The sequence below is a fragment of the Geospiza fortis genome, unplaced genomic scaffold, assembly GCF_000277835.1.
Source record: "Geospiza fortis unplaced genomic scaffold, GeoFor_1.0 scaffold49, whole genome shotgun sequence".
NCBI classification, from domain to species: domain Eukaryota; kingdom Metazoa; phylum Chordata; class Aves; order Passeriformes; family Thraupidae; genus Geospiza; species Geospiza fortis.
Window position 1 is genome coordinate 225,688 of NW_005054378.1, and position 21,523 is coordinate 247,210.

The 21,523-nt window shown below is 48.6% G+C and overlaps 2 protein-coding genes across 4 annotated transcripts in view; one reads left to right on the forward strand and one right to left on the reverse strand.

Moving 5' to 3' along the window:
- UBAP2 (ubiquitin associated protein 2) overlaps window positions 1-10,095 on the forward strand; it is a 68,118-nt gene extending 58,023 nt beyond the window's left edge. For all 3 annotated transcript variants that reach the window (XM_031060270.1, XM_031060271.1, XM_005424981.2), the window contains exons 21-27: window positions 2,890-2,968; window positions 4,031-4,245; window positions 5,548-5,647; window positions 5,729-5,836; window positions 7,177-7,244; window positions 8,222-8,413; window positions 9,860-10,095. In XM_031060270.1, coding sequence (XP_030916130.1) covers window positions 2,890-2,968; window positions 4,031-4,245; window positions 5,548-5,647; window positions 5,729-5,836; window positions 7,177-7,244; window positions 8,222-8,413; window positions 9,860-9,955 — 858 coding nt within the window. In that variant the 3' untranslated portion in view covers window positions 9,956-10,095. The remainder of the gene's footprint in view (window positions 1-2,889; window positions 2,969-4,030; window positions 4,246-5,547; window positions 5,648-5,728; window positions 5,837-7,176; window positions 7,245-8,221; window positions 8,414-9,859) is intronic.
- Window positions 10,096-16,302: 6,207 nt separating this feature from the next.
- UBE2R2 (ubiquitin conjugating enzyme E2 R2) overlaps window positions 16,303-21,523 on the reverse strand; it is a 12,020-nt gene continuing 6,799 nt past the window's right edge. The window contains exons 4-5 of the mRNA XM_014308638.2: window positions 17,921-18,055; window positions 16,303-16,606 (exon numbers count right to left, since the gene is read on the reverse strand). Of these exons, the coding sequence (XP_014164113.2) occupies window positions 16,387-16,606; window positions 17,921-18,055 (355 nt within the window). The 3' untranslated portion in view covers window positions 16,303-16,386. The remainder of the gene's footprint in view (window positions 16,607-17,920; window positions 18,056-21,523) is intronic.

A 21,523-nucleotide genomic window follows, 5' to 3' on the forward strand; every position in this document is an offset into this window, starting at 1 on the left:
GGCCAGGAGGGGACGCTGCTGTGAGAGCGGGAGCTGACACTTTCTCTGGGCTGCTGCCAGGCGGAAGCCTGGTTACTGAGCTATTACAGGAGACGAAAGTGTGGCAGAAGTTTTCCGACTGGCTGTGCCGGGGATGTGTTTCAGGATTGTCTTTTCATCTGTTTTGTGTGTTGCCCTTTTTGGGGGTTTATTTAAAAATTTCTCTATGTACCAGCATCTTTTTTTTTTCTTAGCGCATGCTCTAATATTATTAATATATAATGTTTATTTTTCATGTTAATTACTCTTTTCTTATATTTTTAATTGACAAATATTGTTAGTCTCTCAGTCTTTTAAAATTCTGTTTATATGTGTATATGTATATATATTTTAATACTTTTTAATTTTTTCTGTGGTACCTGCAGCTTTGCTAGTGCAAGAGTTTTTCCTCTCCCTGCAAAATCTTGCATGATATTTTTGGAGCCATCTCTCATACCCCTGTGTCCAGAGTTAATTACCCTTAGTATGTTGGTAATTAGAAATAAATACACAGATGTCACAAATGATTTTTCATCAACTATTCATGCAATGTTTGTCCTTTCTGGATTTTGGGGTTTTTTTAAATTGTATTGTGAATTCTTTGTGAAAATGTATCAGTGTTAGATCGTCTAGGGGCAGGAATAGGTGGGAATATTTCTCTTTCGTGTGTCAGTCCACTTAATGTGAAAAGTGAAAGTGGGCAAAGTTCCAAGTGTGTCGTCACTGCTTCCTGTGTAACTTCCAGCAGCAGGAGATCCCCGTGGTTGCTGAAAAAGCAAGATGGGATTTTCTCCTGAGATTTTTTTTTAAATTTAACTCGAGTAATATGCCTACTGTTGCCATAAAGTCTCACTGTGGATTTTTTTGTTGTTTGGGTTCTTTTGGTGTATGTTACATTGGGATATGCTGTCTTCTCTGTTCATCTGTTACAAAGATCTTACAATTGTGTCAGCTGGTGTGTGTGGTACCCAATGAGCTGCTGGGTGGAACTTAAATCTATTTTGTCTCATCACTTTCCCTTTTTTCATCCTTTTCTGCTCACTTTTTGAGCCTATTTCTGATATTTCACTTTTGGTTTTAGGCAGCTTCTCCTTTTGTAGGTCAGGAGATATCTGTGACGTTTGAAGAACAGAGTGTCTTCCCTGATATTTTCCTTTGGGCAGGCATGAACTGCAGACATAACTGCCTTGCACTCGTATTTTCTAATGAGTTTTTAGTTTGAATGTGTGTATTGACAAGTAGGATATTCAGTACTGATGTGGTTTTCCCCTGCCCGAGGTGGAGTGAGAATAACTGCTGCCCTTACACCCTCTTCTCATGCAGATTTGATTATATTTTGTCCATTTCGTATAGGGGGAAAATGTTAGTGTGCCAGTTCATATCAGCTGAACTGTGTTTGCATCTCTTCTCTAGATCTTCTTTTTGTGGCATTTTCATCAGAAGGTTGTGAGAGTGCTACTTTTTAATAACCTGCTAAGACTTCTAATGTGAATTTAGTTGTGTTTTGCCAAGTGATTCATGCTGGCGTTCCTAAGGGGGGAATTACCAGGCAAGGAAAGGTTGATGGCATATAATAGCACCATTACAAGTTACAGAAAGCACCTACAATATTAAAACTTTGCCACATTATTTTGTGTTCAGTGATGGAGGATTAGGTGTAGGATTCAGGGAAGGGATGCACAAAAGTGGAGCAAGGCAGAGATTGCTGTCCACTCTGAGAAAACATTTGAGGCACTATGGCATTTGCAGAGAGGGGTATGATAGAGGAGGATTTTTCAGTATTTGAAAATGTGTGGAAATTGGTACATTACTACTTAAAGCATTATCTATTTCTGGATTGGAGGTGGTGAGGAGTAGAACATGAAAATTAGGAGGAAAAAAAAGATTACCAGACCCACAGGTGGAGTTCACGCAGAGAGAGAACGGCAAATTTCTTGCCTTTTTTTTCCCTAACTGAGGTCAAATTACTGCTTTGGTTTTGCTAGCATGTCCTGTCATTTCAAAGTGCAAGTTGTCTAGTATTGCTTATCTTCTTGTAGAAGACTTAGAAGAATGATCTGAGACAGTGGTTTCCACCTTTTTTATGCACCCTATCAGCAAAAAAATTGTGAGCACTCACCTTCAGTATATTTTTATTTCTGAATTACATACATATACTCCTGTACTAATATATTTATTATAAGACATACACAAAGATAAAAATGTAAAAAGGAGAGAAAGGTTAAACAAACACTGTTTTAAAATTCTCTTTGGTTATATTTATGAAAGGTACAAAATCCATTTTCTTCCTGCAATCCAGTGGGTTGGGATACACACCCCACTTGGAAGACTATGACCTGAGATCTCCTGTAAAGTAGTTTAAATAAATTTTCCAGTCATCCAATAGTAATTGGTTTTCTCTCTCTTTTGATGTTTTTGCTGTTTTCGTAGCTGACATTTCCACTTTTAGAACCCGGGGCATGGTACAAGGGCAAAACCCTTAGACTTACATCTATGTTGTGATTACAGTCCTGGCCTGACCCCAGGCCTTTGACTCACAATGCTCAGTTCTTTTTCAGGCAGTCTCACTGGAAGATGACAGTTCAGAGCTGGGAGCTGTGTGGGAAATCACTTAGTTATTGCCTTTAACTTACCATTAAGAGATTAAATATTTGTGTATAACACAAAAAGTGTCTATAAAGTAGGTTTATTTTTAGCTTGAGGATCCAGGTAAATTTTCAGCCCTGCTGCACAATGTAAGGTCAGCTTCCAGTCAAGCCTCCTTTAGTTCTTACTTTTAGAATTTTCTTCTCTGTCTGGTAGGCAGTTCATAAGATATGTCCAGCTGTGTTCCAGTTTCCACTATTAATAAATGGTGTTGTCTCTTCCAAGGATTACTATGGAATTACATTCCCGGCTCCTGCAACCTTGACAGGCAGAGATGGGAGCCTTGCTAACAACCCATACTCAGGTGAGTGCTAGCTAAAGATGACGATGGCAAGTGAGATATGCTGGTTTCTCAGTGCAGGTCATCCTGCTGTTGCTCAGAGAGGAGTTGCTTTTCCCTTCTGTGGTCAAAGAAGCCCTTCTTTGTTCCTGCTCTTGCTCTTTAGCTATCATTGTGCAAAGATGATATTAATGCCATCCCAGATTTCAACCAGTGGTTTTCATCCACTGCCAGTTGATTACAGCTTAAAACTGTAGCCACAGGCATTGCAGTTCCTATAATGATGGTGTTAAGTGCTGTCATACTTTCTAGTAACCAGCAAAAAGGAATACTGGTTGGGAGTGAGGTAGAAGGGCTTGATGTATGTCACCTCCTTGGTAAACATGTGAACATGCTGCTCTGTAGGCTGCCAGGAAGTACGAGTGTTTGTGAATTTTCTGCTTCATTATCACTTCTCTTGGGAGGCTGTTTTTGGGTTAATAACTGAATTTCCCTTCCTGCTTCTTCAATAAGGTGGCCCACGATGCAAGCCTTGCTTTCCTGGCCTTCAGCTACTGTCTTCAGAACTTTGGTGGTGTGAGGAACTGGACATCTTAACTAGTCATGCTTGACAAATAAACAGACATTGGCAAAAATATGCCCATCACTGCCTGTAAATCCTAACCTGCTTTCAGCCCATAAGCTAAAGCTTAGCTAAACAGGTTAACCTCCAGGAGAGTCACACTTTAACCCAACAACCATTGGCTCTCTGGCTATTTACCATGCTTCTGCTTTTAGCACGTTTTATTGCAATGATCTGATAGTAATGAGTCTGCTCAGACCGTGTGAGATAGGTGAGTATTGGCATCTCTCTTTATCAGTGGAGTAGCCATGGCACGGAGTTCTGTGCCACAAACAGGCAAAATTCCTGTGGCTGTCAGGAACAGAGACTGGGTGAGGGTTTTCCATAAACAACTGCAGGCTTTCAGGTGTAGGATGTGCCCTGTTCTGTAGTTGTCTGCTTCTGTTCAGAGGACATAAGTCCATTGAATTCTCCACTTTTGCAGTATCTTTGATAGCTTTTCTGACCAGTTCTTTCTTTCACAGGTGATGTAACAAAATTTGGCCGTGGAGATACTGCCTCTCCTGCTCCTGCAACCACGCTGGCCCAGCCACAGCAGAACCAGACACAGACTCACCACACGACTCAGCAGCCCTTCCTCAACCCGACCCTGCCCCCAGGGTACAGCTACACCGGGCTCCCTTACTATGCTGGGATGCCCGGTGTTCCCAGTGCATTCCAGTATGGGCCAACCATGTTTGTAAGTGTGACAGCCTCAGCTGTAACGCTCCCTGCATGCCTCTCCAGTTTTGCTTTCTCCAGCCCAAACACTCCATGTCTTGGAATTATAGGAAGGTTTGGGTTGGAAGGTATCATCCAAGACCATATTGTTCCAATCCCCCTGCCGAGGGCAGGGACACCTTCACCAGACTAGGTTGCTCAGAGCCCCATCCAACTTGGCCTTGAACACTTCCAGGGATGTTGGCCATCCACATCTTCTCCAGGCAGCCTGTGCCAGTGCCACACCACCCTTATGGTGATGACTATTTTCTTTATATGTAAATCTACCACCTTTCAGTTTAAAACACCTGCCCTTCGTCCTGTCACTACAGGGCCTTGTGAAATGTTTTTCCCATCTTTCCTATAAGCCTCCTTTAAGTGTAGAAAGGTCGTAGTAAAGTCCCTCCAGAGCCTTCTTTTCTCCAGGATGAACAGCCCCAACTCTCAGCCTTTCCTCATAGAAGAGAGGAGCTCATCCTCTTGATCACCTTTGTGACTTCCTCTGGATCTGCTCCAACAGGTCCACAGCTTCCTCATACTGAGGACTCCAGAGCTGGAGTCAGTATTTAGGTGGATTCTCATTAGAATGGAGTAGAGTCAGCTTCCCCAGTCTGCAGGAGATCTCCAAAAACATTCAATGTGAGAAAATAGCTGCAATCTCACCCAGAAGAAAACAAAAGATTTAAAAGGCCAGAGCTCATGGACCCCTGTGCAAGTTTCTGTAAATAGCTGACAGCTGCATTTTGTGGGCTTGCTGTTTCTGAAAGCCCTTACTAGTCCCTGGAGAGTCAAGGGGGGACCCGAAGCTGAGTCAGTGAACTGAGAGAGCCTGGATGGAGGACACCCCATTAAGTCAGAGAGAAGGGCTGGAAGTCCCAGGAGGAAGGAGATTATTTGGGAAGAGGTGCTGCTCCAGGCAGAAGGGTAGGTGAGGCTGTTTAGGGCCCTGTAGGCTAGTATTTTATGAATAGCCTCAGGCAGAAATTGATGTTTGTAGTTGATTTGATTCTGTGGTTGTTCTCATGTTTGTGGGTAAAAATTTGTTGTTTACATTCAGCACACGAAAGAGATACACAATCTATTCTGAGGGAGAGCTCTAGGATAAATCCTGTGACACAAATCCACTATAGCAAGTTACTGCTGTAAGCAGTCTCATACCATCCCAGTCCTCCCAACTCCAGACTGAATTCCCGACACGAGGTGGAAGGTGCCTTCCCCACTAGATGGCAGAGGGAGCTTGTGTTCCAGCTGACAGCACTTCTCGTTCCCATCCTTTGTCCAGGTACCTCCAGCATCTGCTAAACAGCACGGAGTCAACCTCAACACGGCCTCAACTCCCTTTCAGCAGGCGAGTGGCTACAGCCAGCACGGCTACAGTGCAGGTAAGGCTCAGCCCCGCTGCCCCGCGAGCGCGCGGCACCGCGAGCGTGCCCTGACGCCCTCCCTGTGCACCCCTTGTGCAGGCTACGACGACTTAACGCAGGGAACAGCAGCTGGAGATTACAGCAAAGGAGGCTACAGTGGCTCATCTCAAGCACAAAACAAATCTGCTGGCACTGGACCTGGGAAAGGTAACGCTTTGAGACTGGAGGTTCCTCTGGAGTGGGATTTAGTAGGGCAATCTTCCAGTCAACACAGCAGCCTGTGCTAAACAGGGTCGTGATCCAAGCTGTTCCTCCATCTCCCATACACAAAATGCTTTTCTAATGGCCCAGTTGTTCCTTCTGAACCTCATGGCTGAGCTTTATATAAAAACTTGTGTGGCTGATGCACAGCTTGGTCCAATTACACATGGGAGAAATGGTAAGCTGCTTCCTAAGCCAGAGCTTTCTTTGCTGCAGAGTATAGTGATCCTTCAACAGTGCTGTGATTTTGAAACTTGAGCAGTTCAGTGCTGTTGTTGAAATGATTCTCTGCCGAATCATAGCTAAATTCTAAGTTTCTTGGTAGGCACCTGAGACACCCACGTGTTGGAGAGGAGCAGGGCACTTCACACATCTCTGGGCTGTCTAGCTGCTGCCTGTACACACTCATAACATCATGTCGTGCTTGGAAATGTTTCCTTTGTGACTATAAAGGCTGAAGAATTTATGCAGCTCATACAAAAGCTTTATTTGGTACATGCTGGTTAGATCTGAGAAGTATATACTGGGCTACTTAGCACTATATGGTTCATCCTCATTCTCTAGCAAGTACCAAGCAGTTGCTGGGCATTTGAAACACCAGGTGGTCACACTCTTTTCGGTGGAGAAACAACCCAGGAAGTGTCCAAGCAATCCAGCAGTGTCCAAGGAGGGTTACAAAAGCTTAGAGCAGTACCCTTGAGCCCAGATCTCTGATTGACCGAACAGAGCAACCACTGGCTTTATTCTGATCCAAATGGAATTATCAGAGCCACCCTCTGTAAAACTGTGAATAAACGTTTCTGAGGCAGTGATGCTGATTCTGTCAGGGCAGAGGAGCCCTGCAGACTTCACTCTTCTGTAGGATGTGAAAGGACAGGGGCTCAGATGTGTAGGAGATGCTGAGTCTCATCACTCAGGGCACTACTGGAAAGCTCTTGAATGCTGCAACAGAGCCAAATGCACCTCTGATCCTAGGGGAATGCTGGCTTTTAGTGGACTTCAGTGAGTGGTCAGTGCAGCCGACTGCTGCCTGGTGAAGTGCATTGGAATCCAAGTGTTAATGGCTGGGTGTGGACCTGTGATTTATCCCAGTGGGCTTTTGCAGTGGGAACAAGAAGCTGAGTCCTTTCTTCTGTTTCTCTCTGGGGTGCTGTGGGTCTGATATCATGGAGAGCCAGCAGGGCAGTGCATCCCCTGAGGCTGCCAGAGGTGCTGGGAGCAAATCTTGGGCTTGTGCTGGCTGGTGGGGTGACATTCTCACCTTTGGTGGTATTTCTGTTTTCCAGGTGTTTCTGTGACCTCAAGTAACACGGGTGTGCCTGATATCAGTGGCTCAGTCTATAACAAGACTCAGGTGAGGAGTGTTGGACCCTCCTCCCTCAGGGCCCAAGGCTGATGACTCCTACTCCCAGGCTGGCCAGGCTCAGGGTCAGCAGGCCACGGCATCTCTAACGCTGGCTCTGTTTGCTGCTGGAGTGAAGCCTCATCCTCTGTCCCACTGTTTCTGCGGTGTCAGCTCCTGACAGCAGCTGCTGGCAGAGGCTCAGTGCTTCCTGTGCTGCACACTGCCCACGCTACACCATGCCAGCAGTGTCCTGGGTGCAAATGAACTTATGGGTGTTAGCATTTTTAGTCCAAATAGCCCCCAAAGCAGGTGAGTTGAGAGGCTGTTTGCTTTCCATCAGAGGGACAGGCAGTAGTGCCCACCTCTGACACCCAAGGGTCCCTGTCCCAAGCTCTCCCATGGCCATTGCTCAGTGTGCAGCTTTCCAGGCAAAGCAGAAGGTGCTTTGACAAGCTGTGCTGTGCAGTGGGCTTATGTCCAGCTCCTCTTTGCTCCTCCCTGCACCCTCAGCAGGGGAAATAGGTGTCTGGCTGCCATCCATGCTTACAGGTAGGAAGCCAGCTGTCGGCTCCATGCTTTGGGGTCAAGCTTTGGCCAGCAGGAGGAAAATATTACTGCAGCTTCCTGTGTTTTTGTTGGGCTGCCCTGGATAGGTTGAGTAATTCTAGGCTGAGACCACTCACTGGAGGAAGGACTGATTAGGCAGCTGCTGTGATCCCATGTCCCTCTGAATGGAAAGAAGTCAGGGAAAAAAACCCACAAAGTCTGTGACAATAAAAATTTCAAGAGCCATTAGTGCAGAAATATGGGTGAGAACAGGAGCTGAAACTCATCCTCTGGTGTGCTTGCAGGTGTTCAGTGTGACTTGGCTTCCTCGTGGGGTAGGTGAAAGGTTCAGGTGATGTGTGTTTGGGCCACTCTTGTTCTGCTCTCGCTGTGTCTGCTAACAGCAGTGTCTGACACTGTGCCCATTGCCCCCTGTGCAGACGTTTGACAAGCAGGGATTCCATGCTGGCACTCCGCCTCCCTTCAGCCTGCCCTCTGCTCTCGGATCCACTGGGCCCCTCAACCCTGGTGCTGCCCCGGGCTATGCTCCAGCCCCGTTTCTCCACATCCTCCCTGCCCATCAGCAGCCTCATTCCCAGATGCTGCATCACCACCTTCAGCAAGATGGGCAGGTGAGTCAGCCCCTTCATCATCTTTAGTGTGCCTGAGGGCAGCTCCGCTTCCCAGCCGGGTCTTGGGGTGTTTGTTTCCTTCTGCTGCTTGCTTTGCTCAGCCTTGGCAGCAGTGGCTGTTGACCAGCTTGGGGAGGGAAGCTGAAGCTCAGCAAGGGGAAATGCCATTTCTGTCCCTGGGGAGAAAGCAGGCCTGTGCACCAATATAGGTCAGGAACCACCTGCTGGAAAGCAGCTCTGCAGAAAAGGCCCTGGGGGGCCTGGTGAGCACAAACTGACCATGATCCAGCCATGTGCCCTTCCAGCAGAAAAGGACAATGGGATCCTGAGCTGCAGCAGGCTCAGCATTGCCAGCAGGTGAGGGGAGGTGGTCCCTGCCCTCTGCTCAGCCCTGGTGAGGCCACACCTGCAGCATCGTGTCCAGTGCTTGGCTCCCCACTGTGGGACAGACATGGATGTGTGGGAGCCCAGAGTGCCCAGGGAAGGACTGATGGAGGGGCTGGATGCTGTCTCCTGTGAGGAAAGGCTGGGGGAGCTGGGACAGGTCAGCCTGGAGAGCACTGAGAGGGGATCTCAGCAATGTGCAGAAAGGGCAGATGTAAAGGGGATGGAGCCAGGTTCTTTCCAGTGACAGGAACAGGGGGCACAAACTGGAACACAAGAAGTTCCCTCTGAATATCAGAGAAAATGTTTTTGCTGGGATGGTGACCAAGCACTGCCCAGGAAGCTGGTGGAGTCTCCATCCTTGAAGTTGTCTGGGAATGATGCTGAGCAGCTGGCTCTTAGGTGATCCTGCTTGAGCAAAGGAGTTGGACAAGATACCTGGACAGATCCCTACCATCCTCAGCCAGGCTGTGACTGTGTGAAGAGCCCATCCTGCTGTGGGGTGTGAAGCCAAGGCAGGTGCTGCTGTCCCCTGTCAGGGGGGCAGGAGGACAGGATGTGAGCCCTTGTGCTGTGATTCTGGGGGGAAATCGAGCATCCCCTGCAGGTTGCATGTCAGCTCTGATTCGGTTTCACCTGCACATGTGTTTACTTTCCTAGCACTAAATGTTCCCTGAAAAAAACAGTGCTCAGCTTTAGAGTCCAGTAATGGGACACGAATCTGTGCTCCAAATGTGTCACATCCTTGTCTGGCTCACCTTGGGAAAGCTCCTTTGCTGTGCCTGGCCCTGCTTCTCACTTCCCTTGTGCTTGAGCCTGTTGTGCTTGGGAGGCAGTGGGATGGTGAATCCCCAGCTCCTGCTTGGTGTGCCCATGGATGCTTGGCCTGGACTATGGGATGCAGAGATGGTGCAGGGCAGAAGCAGATCTGTTCAGGGGGGAGCACTGCTGCACTGCTGGGTGTCAGGGCTGTCCCTGGTGATGCTGGGGTGGGCTTGTCTTCCTGGGAATGCTGGTGCTGTGGCAGCTGATGCTCCTGTCTCCTTTGTTTCCCTTTTCTAGGGTGGATCTGGCCAACGCAACCAACCCAGCACCATGCAGCAAAAGTCTCAGGCTACCAAAACCGCCTATGGCACTTCTCCATACTGGACAAACTAAACCCGAAACTGGGGAGGGGGGAGAGAATGAAAGGAGAGGAGGAAGAAAAAAAAAAAAAAAAAGAAAGAGAAAACAAAAGAAAAGAGAAAAAAGAAAATAAAAGCTGAAGCTCATTCTTGGAATTATTGGGAAAAGTAACTGCTCAGCCAAATGTCTGTGCAGGGAGAACTGCAGCCAGCCAGCCAGCTCTGTGTGACTCGCCTGCTTCCTCTTTGAGTTGCTGTTATATGTAATATATTTATGTATGTATTTGTAAATGTAATAGAGCCTAAATGTGGTTTTCTGCATCTTGCAGCCTCTTTTATTTTCTTTGTAGCAAAACTAATTATTCATTTTCCATCTGCACCAGGGCATCGTTCTTTGTTTTGTATTTTAAGTTCTGTGAGTTTTGTAACTCTGTCAGACAAACTGCGCCCTTTTTTTTGGAGCTGGAGCCCATTTATTTAATGCAGTTCTAAATTCAGACAAATAAGGAGACCTGCCCATCCAAAAACCTAAATCAAGATGTGTTCTGTTGGTTTGATTGTACCCCCCGACCCCCAATATACCTGTTATTTTAGAGGGGGAAAATAAAAGAAAGAAAAAAAAAAAAGTTCTGTGGGCCTTCCCCTTTCTTTCATTTCCTCCCTCCCGCCCTCTTGCTGTGGAAGACAAGCTCTTGTGGGCAGTTTCATCACTGTGGCCTTGAGCTGCAGTCTCAACTTTTAATTTTTCAATTTTTTAATAATAATAATAATAAAAAGGACAGGGTTTTGGTTTTTGTTTGTGTAGGGGTTTTTTGTTGGTGGTGTTTTTCTCTAGCAAGAGACTTTGGATGGCTCAGTGTGTCCTGGAACCTTCTTTGCATCATTAGAGGCAAAAACTATGTAGCGGTTTCTTAAATAAAAGTATAAGCTGTGTCTTGTACCTCTTCTTGCCCTGAGCCACCTTCCCAGGACAGCCAGAGCTACTGGATGGAAACTTCATCTGTCCCTCCCCACTTTTTTTAAAACAAAAACCTTGGAGGCAACTCCTGGTCCTTCTTGTCCTGCACCAGTGCAGTGAATGTTCTAGGAGTTTCGTTTCTTTATAGCCCTTCCTCCACCTAATAAATATCTGATCATACCTCTGGCGTTTGTCTGCATTTTCAAAGGCTCCAGGAGCAGTTTTATTTTTACAGCCTGTCCCTTTCTGCCTGCTCCTGCAACAGCAGCCAGGCTGGGAGGGCAAGAGCAGCAGGTGGGTCTGACAACAGTGAGTTCACCTGTGTGCTGAGAGCTCTCAGGCACCCACAGCAGGGATGGGATCTGGGGCTACACCCTCCCTGCTCCCCTGAGCAGCCTGTTCTGCCTTTGGTTCTCCTGGGGTGGTGCTCCGAGTCCCTGTGAGCAGCTGGGATTGGTAAGGACAGAGCGCAGCTGTAGCTCTGCCCTCACACTTTGCTCACGAGGTCCATGGGAGGAAGGGAAGGGGTGTGAGAACTCCTGAGAGGGAAGGCTCCTGCCCAGACTTACCCTTCTGATCACCCTGACCCCATGCAGCAGAGGAAGTGGGTAAATGTGAAGCACACAACAGGCAAGGAGCTTTTATTCTCTTAGTATCCACAAGAAAAAAGAAATCTATTTCTACCCTGAGAACCATTTTTCTTTCTCAGCTGGCCCTGTGAGACCCAGTTGTCACCTAGGCCTACCCCAGGCTCTGAGCAGCAGAACTACAATGGCATTCCCCTGCCCCGGCTCAGGTTTTGACACTGGTTGAACTCCAGCAGCTGCTCCAAGCCCTTTTCAGCTGCTGTCCCACTGCCAACAGCTTTGGGGCCTGAATGTCAAGGAGGGCAAAAATGTTTCTGCAGGCTGGGGCCCATCAGTTTGTACAAGACTGCACCAGTAGCTGAGCCCTCACAGCAGCAGCACCTCATTCAGCTTCTTCAAAACACAGACTGCCCCAGAGCTGCCTTCACTCTCCAGGTCTTGTTTACAGACATCCAGTGCTGCCCCGCAGGTGTAGTTCGGTTCTTGCATGCGTGTCACAGTCCAGAAGAGGCTGGAGCTGGGGAAAGGCAACAGGGGAGAGATGGTGCCAGCCCCCAGCAGCCCCTGAGCCTCGGGTCCCACACCTTCCTCGCTGCTCTGGGGTCCTGCCCACACAGCCACAGGCAGGCTCCTCTCCTCCTTTTGAGACTCAACAAAATGTTTCTCCCTTCCCCCACATTGTCACTTTGGCAGGATTTGCCTGCAGCAATTTCAGTCTCTAAGCCCTGTTACGCTGATGGTAGAGGCAAGGTTGCCCGGCTGTGCTTGGCCACCAAGGAGAAAAGAAGAAAACCCCCCTCTGCTGCCCCTCCAGACTTAGCCAGGGCAGGGTGGGCTGGAGGCCTTGCCCTGCCTTTGGTCCCACGCTGGTGCTGGAGGAAGCAGCTGCTGGCAGCTCTGAGCAGCCCAGTGCTGTAGGGTCAGGCAGGAGATACAAGCAGCCCAGATCCCAGACAGCACCATCCCTCCCGGTCCCTTTCCACAGATTGGAGATTGCTTTGGGAAGGCAGCTCCAAAATGCCATCACCCTCCCTCCAGCTCAGCTGTGCAGCAGAAGCACTTGGGTTCCAGCCACATTTGACTCAGCAGTTGCTGTGCTGCCATCGATATCAAGTGCAGCCAGTGCAACTCCCTGACATTTGTCCCACTAATTTTAGCTCGACTGCAGCAGCCGGGCACTGCAAACACCCTGCTCCCCTCCCGAGCCTGCAGGGAACAGTGCAGCACCAGCAGGTCTGGCACTCAGGAGGGCTGGCAGCCGTGACCTAAATTTCTCTGCCAAAGCTGCTCCCTGGCCCAGCGGTCAAACTCCTCCTCCACCCTGTCCAACCCCTTCAGGAGCTCCGTGCTCCTGCCCTGCCAGGGCACCAGGAGCTCTGGCCCGAGTCCTGCATCCCTGCTCCAGTCACATGAATCCACAGACCACCTTCTCACTGGTCTCCCCCTTCCTACTTAGGGAGACTAAATATAACAGCAAAGGTCTGGCCTTTTGCCAAAGTCCTCTAAATCAGTTTGTTCTTTAGTCTTAGGTGCAGGCAGCTGTCAAACTGCAGCATTATTTTGCAATAAATTTATAGATATTGGTGTATAAATATGTCCACTGATACCACAGGAGCAATGAGCTCGTGAACAGCTGTTATTCAAAGCTTTGAGGAACCCATGCAATGCAACCAGCTCAAACATGAAAGTAACAGCACAGAGATGTTTTCATTTCACATTTTTATTAGTAGACAGATGTGCAGAAAAGACAAAATATAACTACTGAAGGAGAAGACAACACAAAAATGCATCAGTTAATTCTTTCTGGTAAATTATACTGAAGAAAAAAAGGAAAAGATCTGGGAGTTCAGCTAAGAAAACTACTAAGAAACCTAGTGTACCCTGCTGGTTTCAGAATGGTTGAAAACTGCATTTGAAGGGACATGTAGCTGCAAATGTAAACGCTAATATTGACTGAAACAGGAGAAAAGGGGTTAAGAAAAACCCAGAATACACAGAGCAGGTAAACATTTTTCTGCAATATCTCTTAAATAGTTTCAAAAAAATCCCCTCATACTTCAGTTGTATTTCAAAAAAAGGAAACCAGCAAGTCAACAAGCAATGACACTGCACAGGACAGTGGGGAAGAGAAATTAGTCTGGTTAATGTCGGAGCTCTCAAAAGAGGTTGCTTTTTTGTCATTAAAAAAGGGTAACAGAAGAGTCATAATAATGCATCTTACAACACCAAGCTTGGAAATACAAGTCACTGGAGAGTATACAGTGAAGACGGTCAAAAGTACAAGGGAAATCCTGAAAGATGCAGTATCCTCATTTCCAACCAAGTCATCAGCAAAGCCAGTGTTGCTACACTCTGCTCCTTCACCCCCCACAGCCGCCTGCAAGTTGGAGGTTGGCTCCCCTGCCCTGGCGCGGCCCCGAGTCCAGCCCTGCAGCCGGGAGCATCAGGGGCCCATTTGCCAGCCCTGGCGCTGCCCTCGCAGGGCTGCTGTGAAGCGGGGGTGCCCCACGCAGGAGGGTGCAGCTGCCTTCCCAGGTAACATGCAAGCAGGAAGGCAGGCGGCCGAGGGAGCGCCGGGCACAAGGAATCGCCGCTCGGGCAGAGGGATGCACGGCCGGGCAGGGACTGTCCCTGCAAACCCCAGCCCAGTAACACTTTGGGAACAGATCTGCTTCGCTCGCCTCATGCGGAGCCCCCAGGGTCTTCCTCTCCTTCCCGTCCGGGCAGCGCCCCCGGAGCTTTTGCTCAGCCTTGTCCCGGGACGCAGCCACGGAGCGGATCCCGAACAAAGGCTGTTCCCACCGAAGCACCCCGAGGGACCGCAGCTGGGGACGTACCATGGAAAACCCTGAGACACACGGCGGGGAAGCGCAGGCTCTGGTCAGGGTGATGCCTCTGTACCTGTGGGGACCGAGGGTCCCGCCCAAGCAGGGCCAGCACCTCCGAACTGCTCCCGGGGCCGCCAGGCCCGGCTGCCGATCCAGGGATCCTGCGGGACGGGAACTCGGGGCACCGGAGGCAGCACGCTGCACGGGGGGAGCCGAGCGCCTGAGGAAGAGGGGTCTGGGCCAGAAACATGCAGGATCCCCCTGCCCACGACGGAGCGCCCTAAGCTCTGCCGAGGACTCCCAAAAACATGCGGGAGGCTGAGCTCGGGGCATCAGCTGAAGCACACTGCTGAGAGCCTGTCAGAACCTGCTGCTGGCCTGCTCTGCCCTGGGGCTGGCTGCTCCCCAGGGAGTCAGGCAGGGAGAGCCCAGCACTGCCCGCCGCTGCACAGACACACAGACACACGAACAGACTGGACATGCCACGGCCAGCTCCGAACTCTGCCGGAACCGCGGGCTCTTCTCTGGATTCCTCTGGGAAATGCATGCAAAGTACTTCTCTTAAAAAAAAAATCTAGTCATTGCTGCCTCTTACCACCCTGCTGAAAAACCACAGTAAAGAATTGGCCTCCATAAAAATGCAAGTGCTGGAGGAGAACAAACAGAATTCCCCTCTTTTAGGAGCTCTTCTGAGCGTAGCTGAAACCCCCATAACTTCAGCTTCCATGTTTAGGTAGAGAATTAGAATGGAAGTCAATGCCTATGAAAAGTGGGCAGAATTCCAGACATCATCAGAGAGCTAGGATCTCACACTATATCACTTGGATTGTCTTTTTTGAAATCATAAACCTTTTTATTTCCCATATAGTTAATTACCTTTTCTGTGCAGACAAACCTACGTCTAAGCAGGTGCAGGTCAGGTGTTTTTACTGGGCTGCACAGAGCAGCACCTGCCTGCAGGTGACCTACACAAGTGAAGGAGGCAGCTCCAGATGCACAGGGCTGGGGCTGCAGGAAGCAAGGGCTGCCAGCCAGCACGGGCAGGAGGCTGCTGCTCTGCCCCACTGCCAAAAGTAAGTCCAGCACGAATGGTGGCCCTCTGGGCAGCAGCATGCACATGTGCTGTCCTCCCTCCAGAGGGGCAGCTGGCAGCAGATCGCAGCAGAATGGCTAAACTGAACTTTTTCAACCCTATCCTAGTCTGGGGAAAAAAAAAAAAAAAAATAAAAAAAAAAAAAAAAAAAAAGCAACCCAGGGCTCAGTTGTACAGATGTGAAGTGTTAAGTGTTTATTTTAGGTTCATATCACAAGCCTTTTCCAGAGACAAAGCTGATTGTGCCCTCTGGGGCTCCAGGGCCCAGCTATTTCCTAACTTAGTAGGCTGAAAAGGAATACTGTACCTTTCAGTGACATCCCATCAAGCTCAACACACAGTAGCTTTAACACTCTCCGCCCCACACCTTATAAAGGAAAAGCCACCACCACAAGGCTAAACGAATGTACACACGCTATTATTGTAAATGGAGCAGCTAAACCTTGGCAATTTGCTTTGTGGGGATTTTTTTTTCTTCCCAGTAAATGCAGCACTTTGAGCTCCCAAAAACCCGGCTTCCAATGGGTTTGTTCCAGCTTTAAATACATTAAACATCTCAATGCAAGACTGTATTTAATTCAAGAATCTAAACACGAGCAAACCTGTTTTGCTGTGAGCATTTCATAGAGAAGTGAAAAGGGGAGTTTCTTTTTTAAAAAAACACAAGCAAACCTGTTTCACTGTGAGCATTTTGTAGAAGTGAAAAAGGGAATTTCTTTTAAAAAAAGAAATCATAATACAGTGATGAAAGGGTTAAGAATGCAAGAATTCAGACATTCTGTGGAGGGTCTCTAAGAGGTCCATAAAAAAGGAGCGAACAGATCCATACAACAGGAGACAGCAGGAGACAAAGTTTTGTGTTGGGTTTTTTTTTTTTGTTTTGTTTTGTTTTTTTTTGACACCCCTCCCCCCCACTTTTTTGCTGGACTGCTGCTAGGTTACCGCTGCTCCCTTCTGGCCTGAGTCGGCAGGGCAGTACAGGGGCATAGAGGGAGCAGGTCACGACTCCTCGTTGCCAGAATCATCATCATCGTAACAGTCGGCATCCTCCTCCTCCTCGTCTTCATCATCAATGTCGTCGTCGTACAAGTCGTCGTAAAGCAAATCTGAACTGTTGTCATTGGAAGGCACTTTAGTTTTGATGCAGTACTCTGCCAGTGTAGTGGGGACCTTCACACCATCCTTCTCTGCCTCAGCTTTGGTAGCCAAAACCTGTTTCCTGTGGGGAGGAGGACACAGCAACATGAGCAAGGCCATGTACTGGCAGCAGTGTGGCTCAACTCCCCACCTCCAGGCCCTGCCCTGCCCTCTTGGCAGCTGGGGAAGGGAGCTGAGGTTTGCAGGACACACCACAAAAACAGATTTGGAAGCAGATTGGGAAACAGATTTGGTTCCTGCAGCCTCAGGCCTGGGAGCACGCCAAGGGGGTTTGCAGCACACACGCTCTCATGAAATCAGCTATTCCACAGGCTCTGCACTAGAGACCTGCCAGAGGCCAAAGCAAATTCCATTCGCTACTGCAGGGACGGTCAGGGATTTCCTAGGGTGATTTATTGACTCTGCCGCTGACTGCTCTCCCACAGAATGCTCAAAACTGCAATTCCCAAAAGCCTTTCGCAGCTCTCAGCTCCCACTGGAGGGTCAGAGCAGCTGGAGCTCATGGCAGCAGCCCAGGACACAGCCTGGGGCCCACAGGAGCCAAGTGTTTTCCATGACCCAGAGCCAGGTGTGGCTGCTGCATCCAAGCAGGAGGAGCAGATGGCAGCCTGTCCCCTCACACACCCAGGACCTGTCAGTCTGCCATTCCCTGCGTGGAGTGCACCCAGCCCTGCTGGATCCGAGGGAGCTGGAGGATTCTCTGCACAGGCAGAGCCCCACTGGCCCCACCCAGGGTCACATCCTGCCTGCCCAGCTGGCAGAGACAATGCAGATGTGGCCTCCTGCCAGCAGTCCTGCTCCAGGCTGGGCTGTCCCTCCACAGCAGCCCTGGCCCACGCTCACATCATCCCCCTGCAGCTCCTGATGAACCATGGACTTCTCCAAGGGCAGGACTGAGCTGTGGCTCCAGCTAATCCAACCCAGCTCTGCAAGCCCTTGACAAATCCTGCTGGTGCTCCTTTGAATTGGAGGGACAAGATTAAGATTCATGCATGCATTAAGCACAGAAATTAGTAGCATGCAGTCAGTTTGCATCACATCCCAAGCAATGCAGGGCTTAAAGAAAAGCAGAGACTTAGACTGGGATTTACTAGTAGCCAATAGGTTTTGCAGAGCATCATGACAGATTAGTCTGAAAAAAGAACAACTTAAAGACAAATCAGCCCAATCTTCCTGCCCCAGAAGTCTGCACTGCTTCTGTGTGCTGAAAATTCTGGAGGGACCTGAAGCATGGACTTTGAATAAAACACTGAAATTAATTTCTAAATTACATTCTGCTGTGAGAAGCCGGTTTCAGCAAATTCTGGAAGCAGCCTGTATGATAGGATTCAAAGCAGAATGCTGGTAGCCCAGCATCACAACTGGCAAAGCTTACCTTATGATTTCGGCGTACTCCTTGTCTTTTCCTTTACTGTCCCTCCATTTCCTGAACATGACTGACGCATCCACATTGGCTGGGGAGAATGTGTTGGGCTCATTAAGCAAAGAGATTACGCTCAGTAGGATAGTCCTGAAAGACGTAACCACAACAGCAGAGTCAGAGCTAACGCATTCATGGGTTCTGGATACCCACAACTTCTTTAGGTTTTGCATCATAAACTTGTTTGAAGTCAAGTCTTAAGCTGAGGACAGCGTTTAAACATAAGGTTTAATCACAGGAGTGTTTTTAAGTGAGAACAGGTATTCATGAACCTCAGGCCCTGGACATTGTTGTAGGGAAGGTGATACAACACAAACCTCATCTGGCTACAGACCATTGTGTCTGTGCTTGGGACAGGGCAGCACAGAAAGCTACAATCAGACCAGAATTCAGCTTGTCTGCACTTATCCACAGATGGGGTGGGGCTGGAAATCTGCTCTGTGAGCTGTTCCTGGTGGCTTGCAGCCTCCAGCAGGAAGCCAGGTCAGGCTGTTTGCCTGCCCTGCGCAAGGAGAAGGGCTGCTATGACCCAAGGCCAGCAGAAAAGGCTGCCCTACTTCTCCCCTGCCCTGCCAGGTGGCTGGGAGGCTGAGGCAGGACTCTCCCTCTCCCCAGGTCGTGCCCCACTCAGGCTGCAGCAGCGGCTCTCAAGCACAGCAAGGAGAGGACAGTGTGGATGTTTTTCCATGCCCAGGCAAGGTGCCAGAGCCCAGTGGGATTCAGCTGCTGGTATTCAGCAGAGCCAACATGAGCCAGTCATGTGACCCCTGGCAGGCAGGCGGGCAGACAGTCCTCTGGGATTTCCAGCCAGGGGCCCTGCTCTGCTGGCATTTACCAGCTGCAAACATCATCCTCTTTTCCAGAGCTTTCTCCTGCATTTCCTAGAACCCTGCACTTGAGAGTTGCAGCCTTTGCTGCTCACACTGTGCCTCAACCAGCACAAACACCCATATCCAGCCACCATGACAGCATTACCCATCCCAGCGGTCCTGCCAGCAACAGCTTCCCTTTCAAGTGGAAGGGACAAACAAGGGACAGGGAATAGCTCTTGAAACACAGCATTACCCAACAGCCACTTTGCAGACCTTGATTAAAGGGGACTGGGAGCTGCAGTCGTGTTTGCACTGATACAGGGGCATGTTCAGAGCACATCTACCAGATCATATATCTGGGTACAATTCCAGGAAATGCTTGGTCATTTGGATACTGAGTACGTTGAAAGGTTTTGAAAATAAACACTTGTATCTGAACAGACTGTTCAGCACAGCTATCAAGAGAGTTTTATACAATTCATTTTCTAAATTATATAATTTTGTACGAAAAGAGAACAGCAGCTCTGGAAGAAACTGTCTCATTGGATTGGAATGATGGGCATAAGAGATCATTTTCTACTTCATCTCAAGAATTCATTTAAGAGCCTTTGATTCTCTGCAAAAAGGCCAGCATGTCAGCTCCAGCATCACACAGCAGCTTTCTGCAGAGCAAACAAAGTCTAGGGAAGGCCAAGGACAGGAATTAATATCTGGATTTACCATCTGCTCTACCACACTTCCATCAACAGTGAGGAAAAGCCAATTTTCAGTGTTGTGTCCAGACAGCAAAGTTACTGCTAAGGTACTTAAATACACCAAGACAACTGTATTAGAAGTGAAGCTCTCTGAGTTCTTCCCTCCCATCCAGCACATCAGATCAGCTCCATCACTGCTAATATCTTTAAGAACTGGACAGTGTCCTCCAATTCAACCTGCTTGCCTTGAAGAAGGTACAGTAACAGAAAGGCATCCCAGCATGGGGGATCTGACAGGACTAATACCAGTAAAAAGTTCAGCCATGTGGGACTGAAAACCTCAGCAGCAGATGCAAACTGCATGGGCTGGGTATGGGCTGAGTCTCTGGGATATTGTCAGGGATCTGTCTCCCCTCAGACAAGGCTGCTGTAGCATGGAGAGCAGCCAGCAGAGGCTCAAGGAAACAGACCTGTTCTTGTTTTTGCTCCTGTATCAACATAAGAAGGCTCACGCAAAGATCAATTTCTTCCCAAAGAGACATGATGTAGATTGGCTGGTGGTCCCAACCAGCACATCCTATTACATTCCCTGTTGAAAAAGGAATTTTTTTAAGAATTCCAGCTGCTATCCACATTGTAGCCTCTCAGAGCCACCTCAAGAGGTAGGTATAGATTGGTCCAAGTGCCTTTTTGCCTTCTGGTATAAAGTCAAAAGTTTTAGCCTAGGCTGCACTGACAGTCATGTTACTGGATCAAGCTGTTTGTGGAATCTGCCCAGATCTCAGGCAGCAAAAAAAAGCCAAGACAAACGGGAATCCTCAAGAAACAAAGCAATAGGCAGACAGTACTTCACCTGCCTGCAGGAGATACAGGTGTGCCAGTACCTTGAATACTGTGCAGAGTCCTGGCCTGTGCAGGTCAGGGGCAGGGGAGGCAGGGGAGATGTGGAGAAGGACAATTAAAATGATCAGAGAGCCTCAACCCCTGGCCTTCTACCACTCACTCAGCTCCATGGGACACAGGAAGCAGTATTCTCTGCCTAACAGATCAGAGCTGCATTCCTTCACATCTTGCTGGGTTTTGCTGTGTTTACTTATGCCTGCATCACCTAGCTCCCAGTGATGGGAAAGTCCATACTGATTGTGCTTAAAAAAATAAATGAGCCTGCTTGACACCCTCAGAAGCACATGTGAACTCTCACAGTTGAAGAATGAATTTTCCCCTTCAGACTCTTCAACCCTGCTCATCTGTGGGGAAATAGTCGACACTTGGCAGGATTTACAGAATTCAGCAGCAGAAGAGCAGCTCCCTCCCACATCTTCGGCCCCTCTGCCTCCTGGCTGACACTGTGGAGCTTTCCCAAGCCAGATGGGACCCCAGCAGGATGTGCTTCTGCTGGCACTCTGCCCAGCTGGTGATGGTGGTAGCAGGCTAGAAGTGAAGGACCAGCTTTATTTTCATTTGCTGAGGAATGTTTTGACCTGTCACCCTTAAGCCCAAGATGATTCAAGAGCATTAGTGCCGAAAACTGCAACTGTGGTGAGGGACAGCAGAAATTAGAGAACAAGCAATATGATAAGTTCCGTGTCAGTCTCTAGGGTTGAATATAATTAAATACCCAAAATGCATGTGTGATTTATGTAATTAATGCCCAAAGCTGTTTCCTAACCTTGAGTTAAGGCTTGTCACCCAGTTGATTCTTTATTTGACACTGTCTTGTAATGAGAATGAAATTCAGCTGCTGTTTCAAAAGCATGGACAGGTTAGGCCTTTAATGTCTCTGGTACTTAGTGATCCTTTGTATTTTTGTCAGGAAGAAAACCATCAGCTGCTCCCAACAGCACTCAGGAGGACAGGAGACAAACAATGGAAAGCAAACCACAGGCAGAACTCTGCAAAGTTGATTCTACTGGTCAGAATACTCAAAAACATCCTGTATTGGGTGTGCAGGGCCAAGTTTTGGTAGTCAAGGTGCTACAAGGGTGGCTTCCGTGAGAAGCTGACAGAAACTTCCCCTATGTCTGTGAGAGCCTGGCAGCTCCAAGGACAGA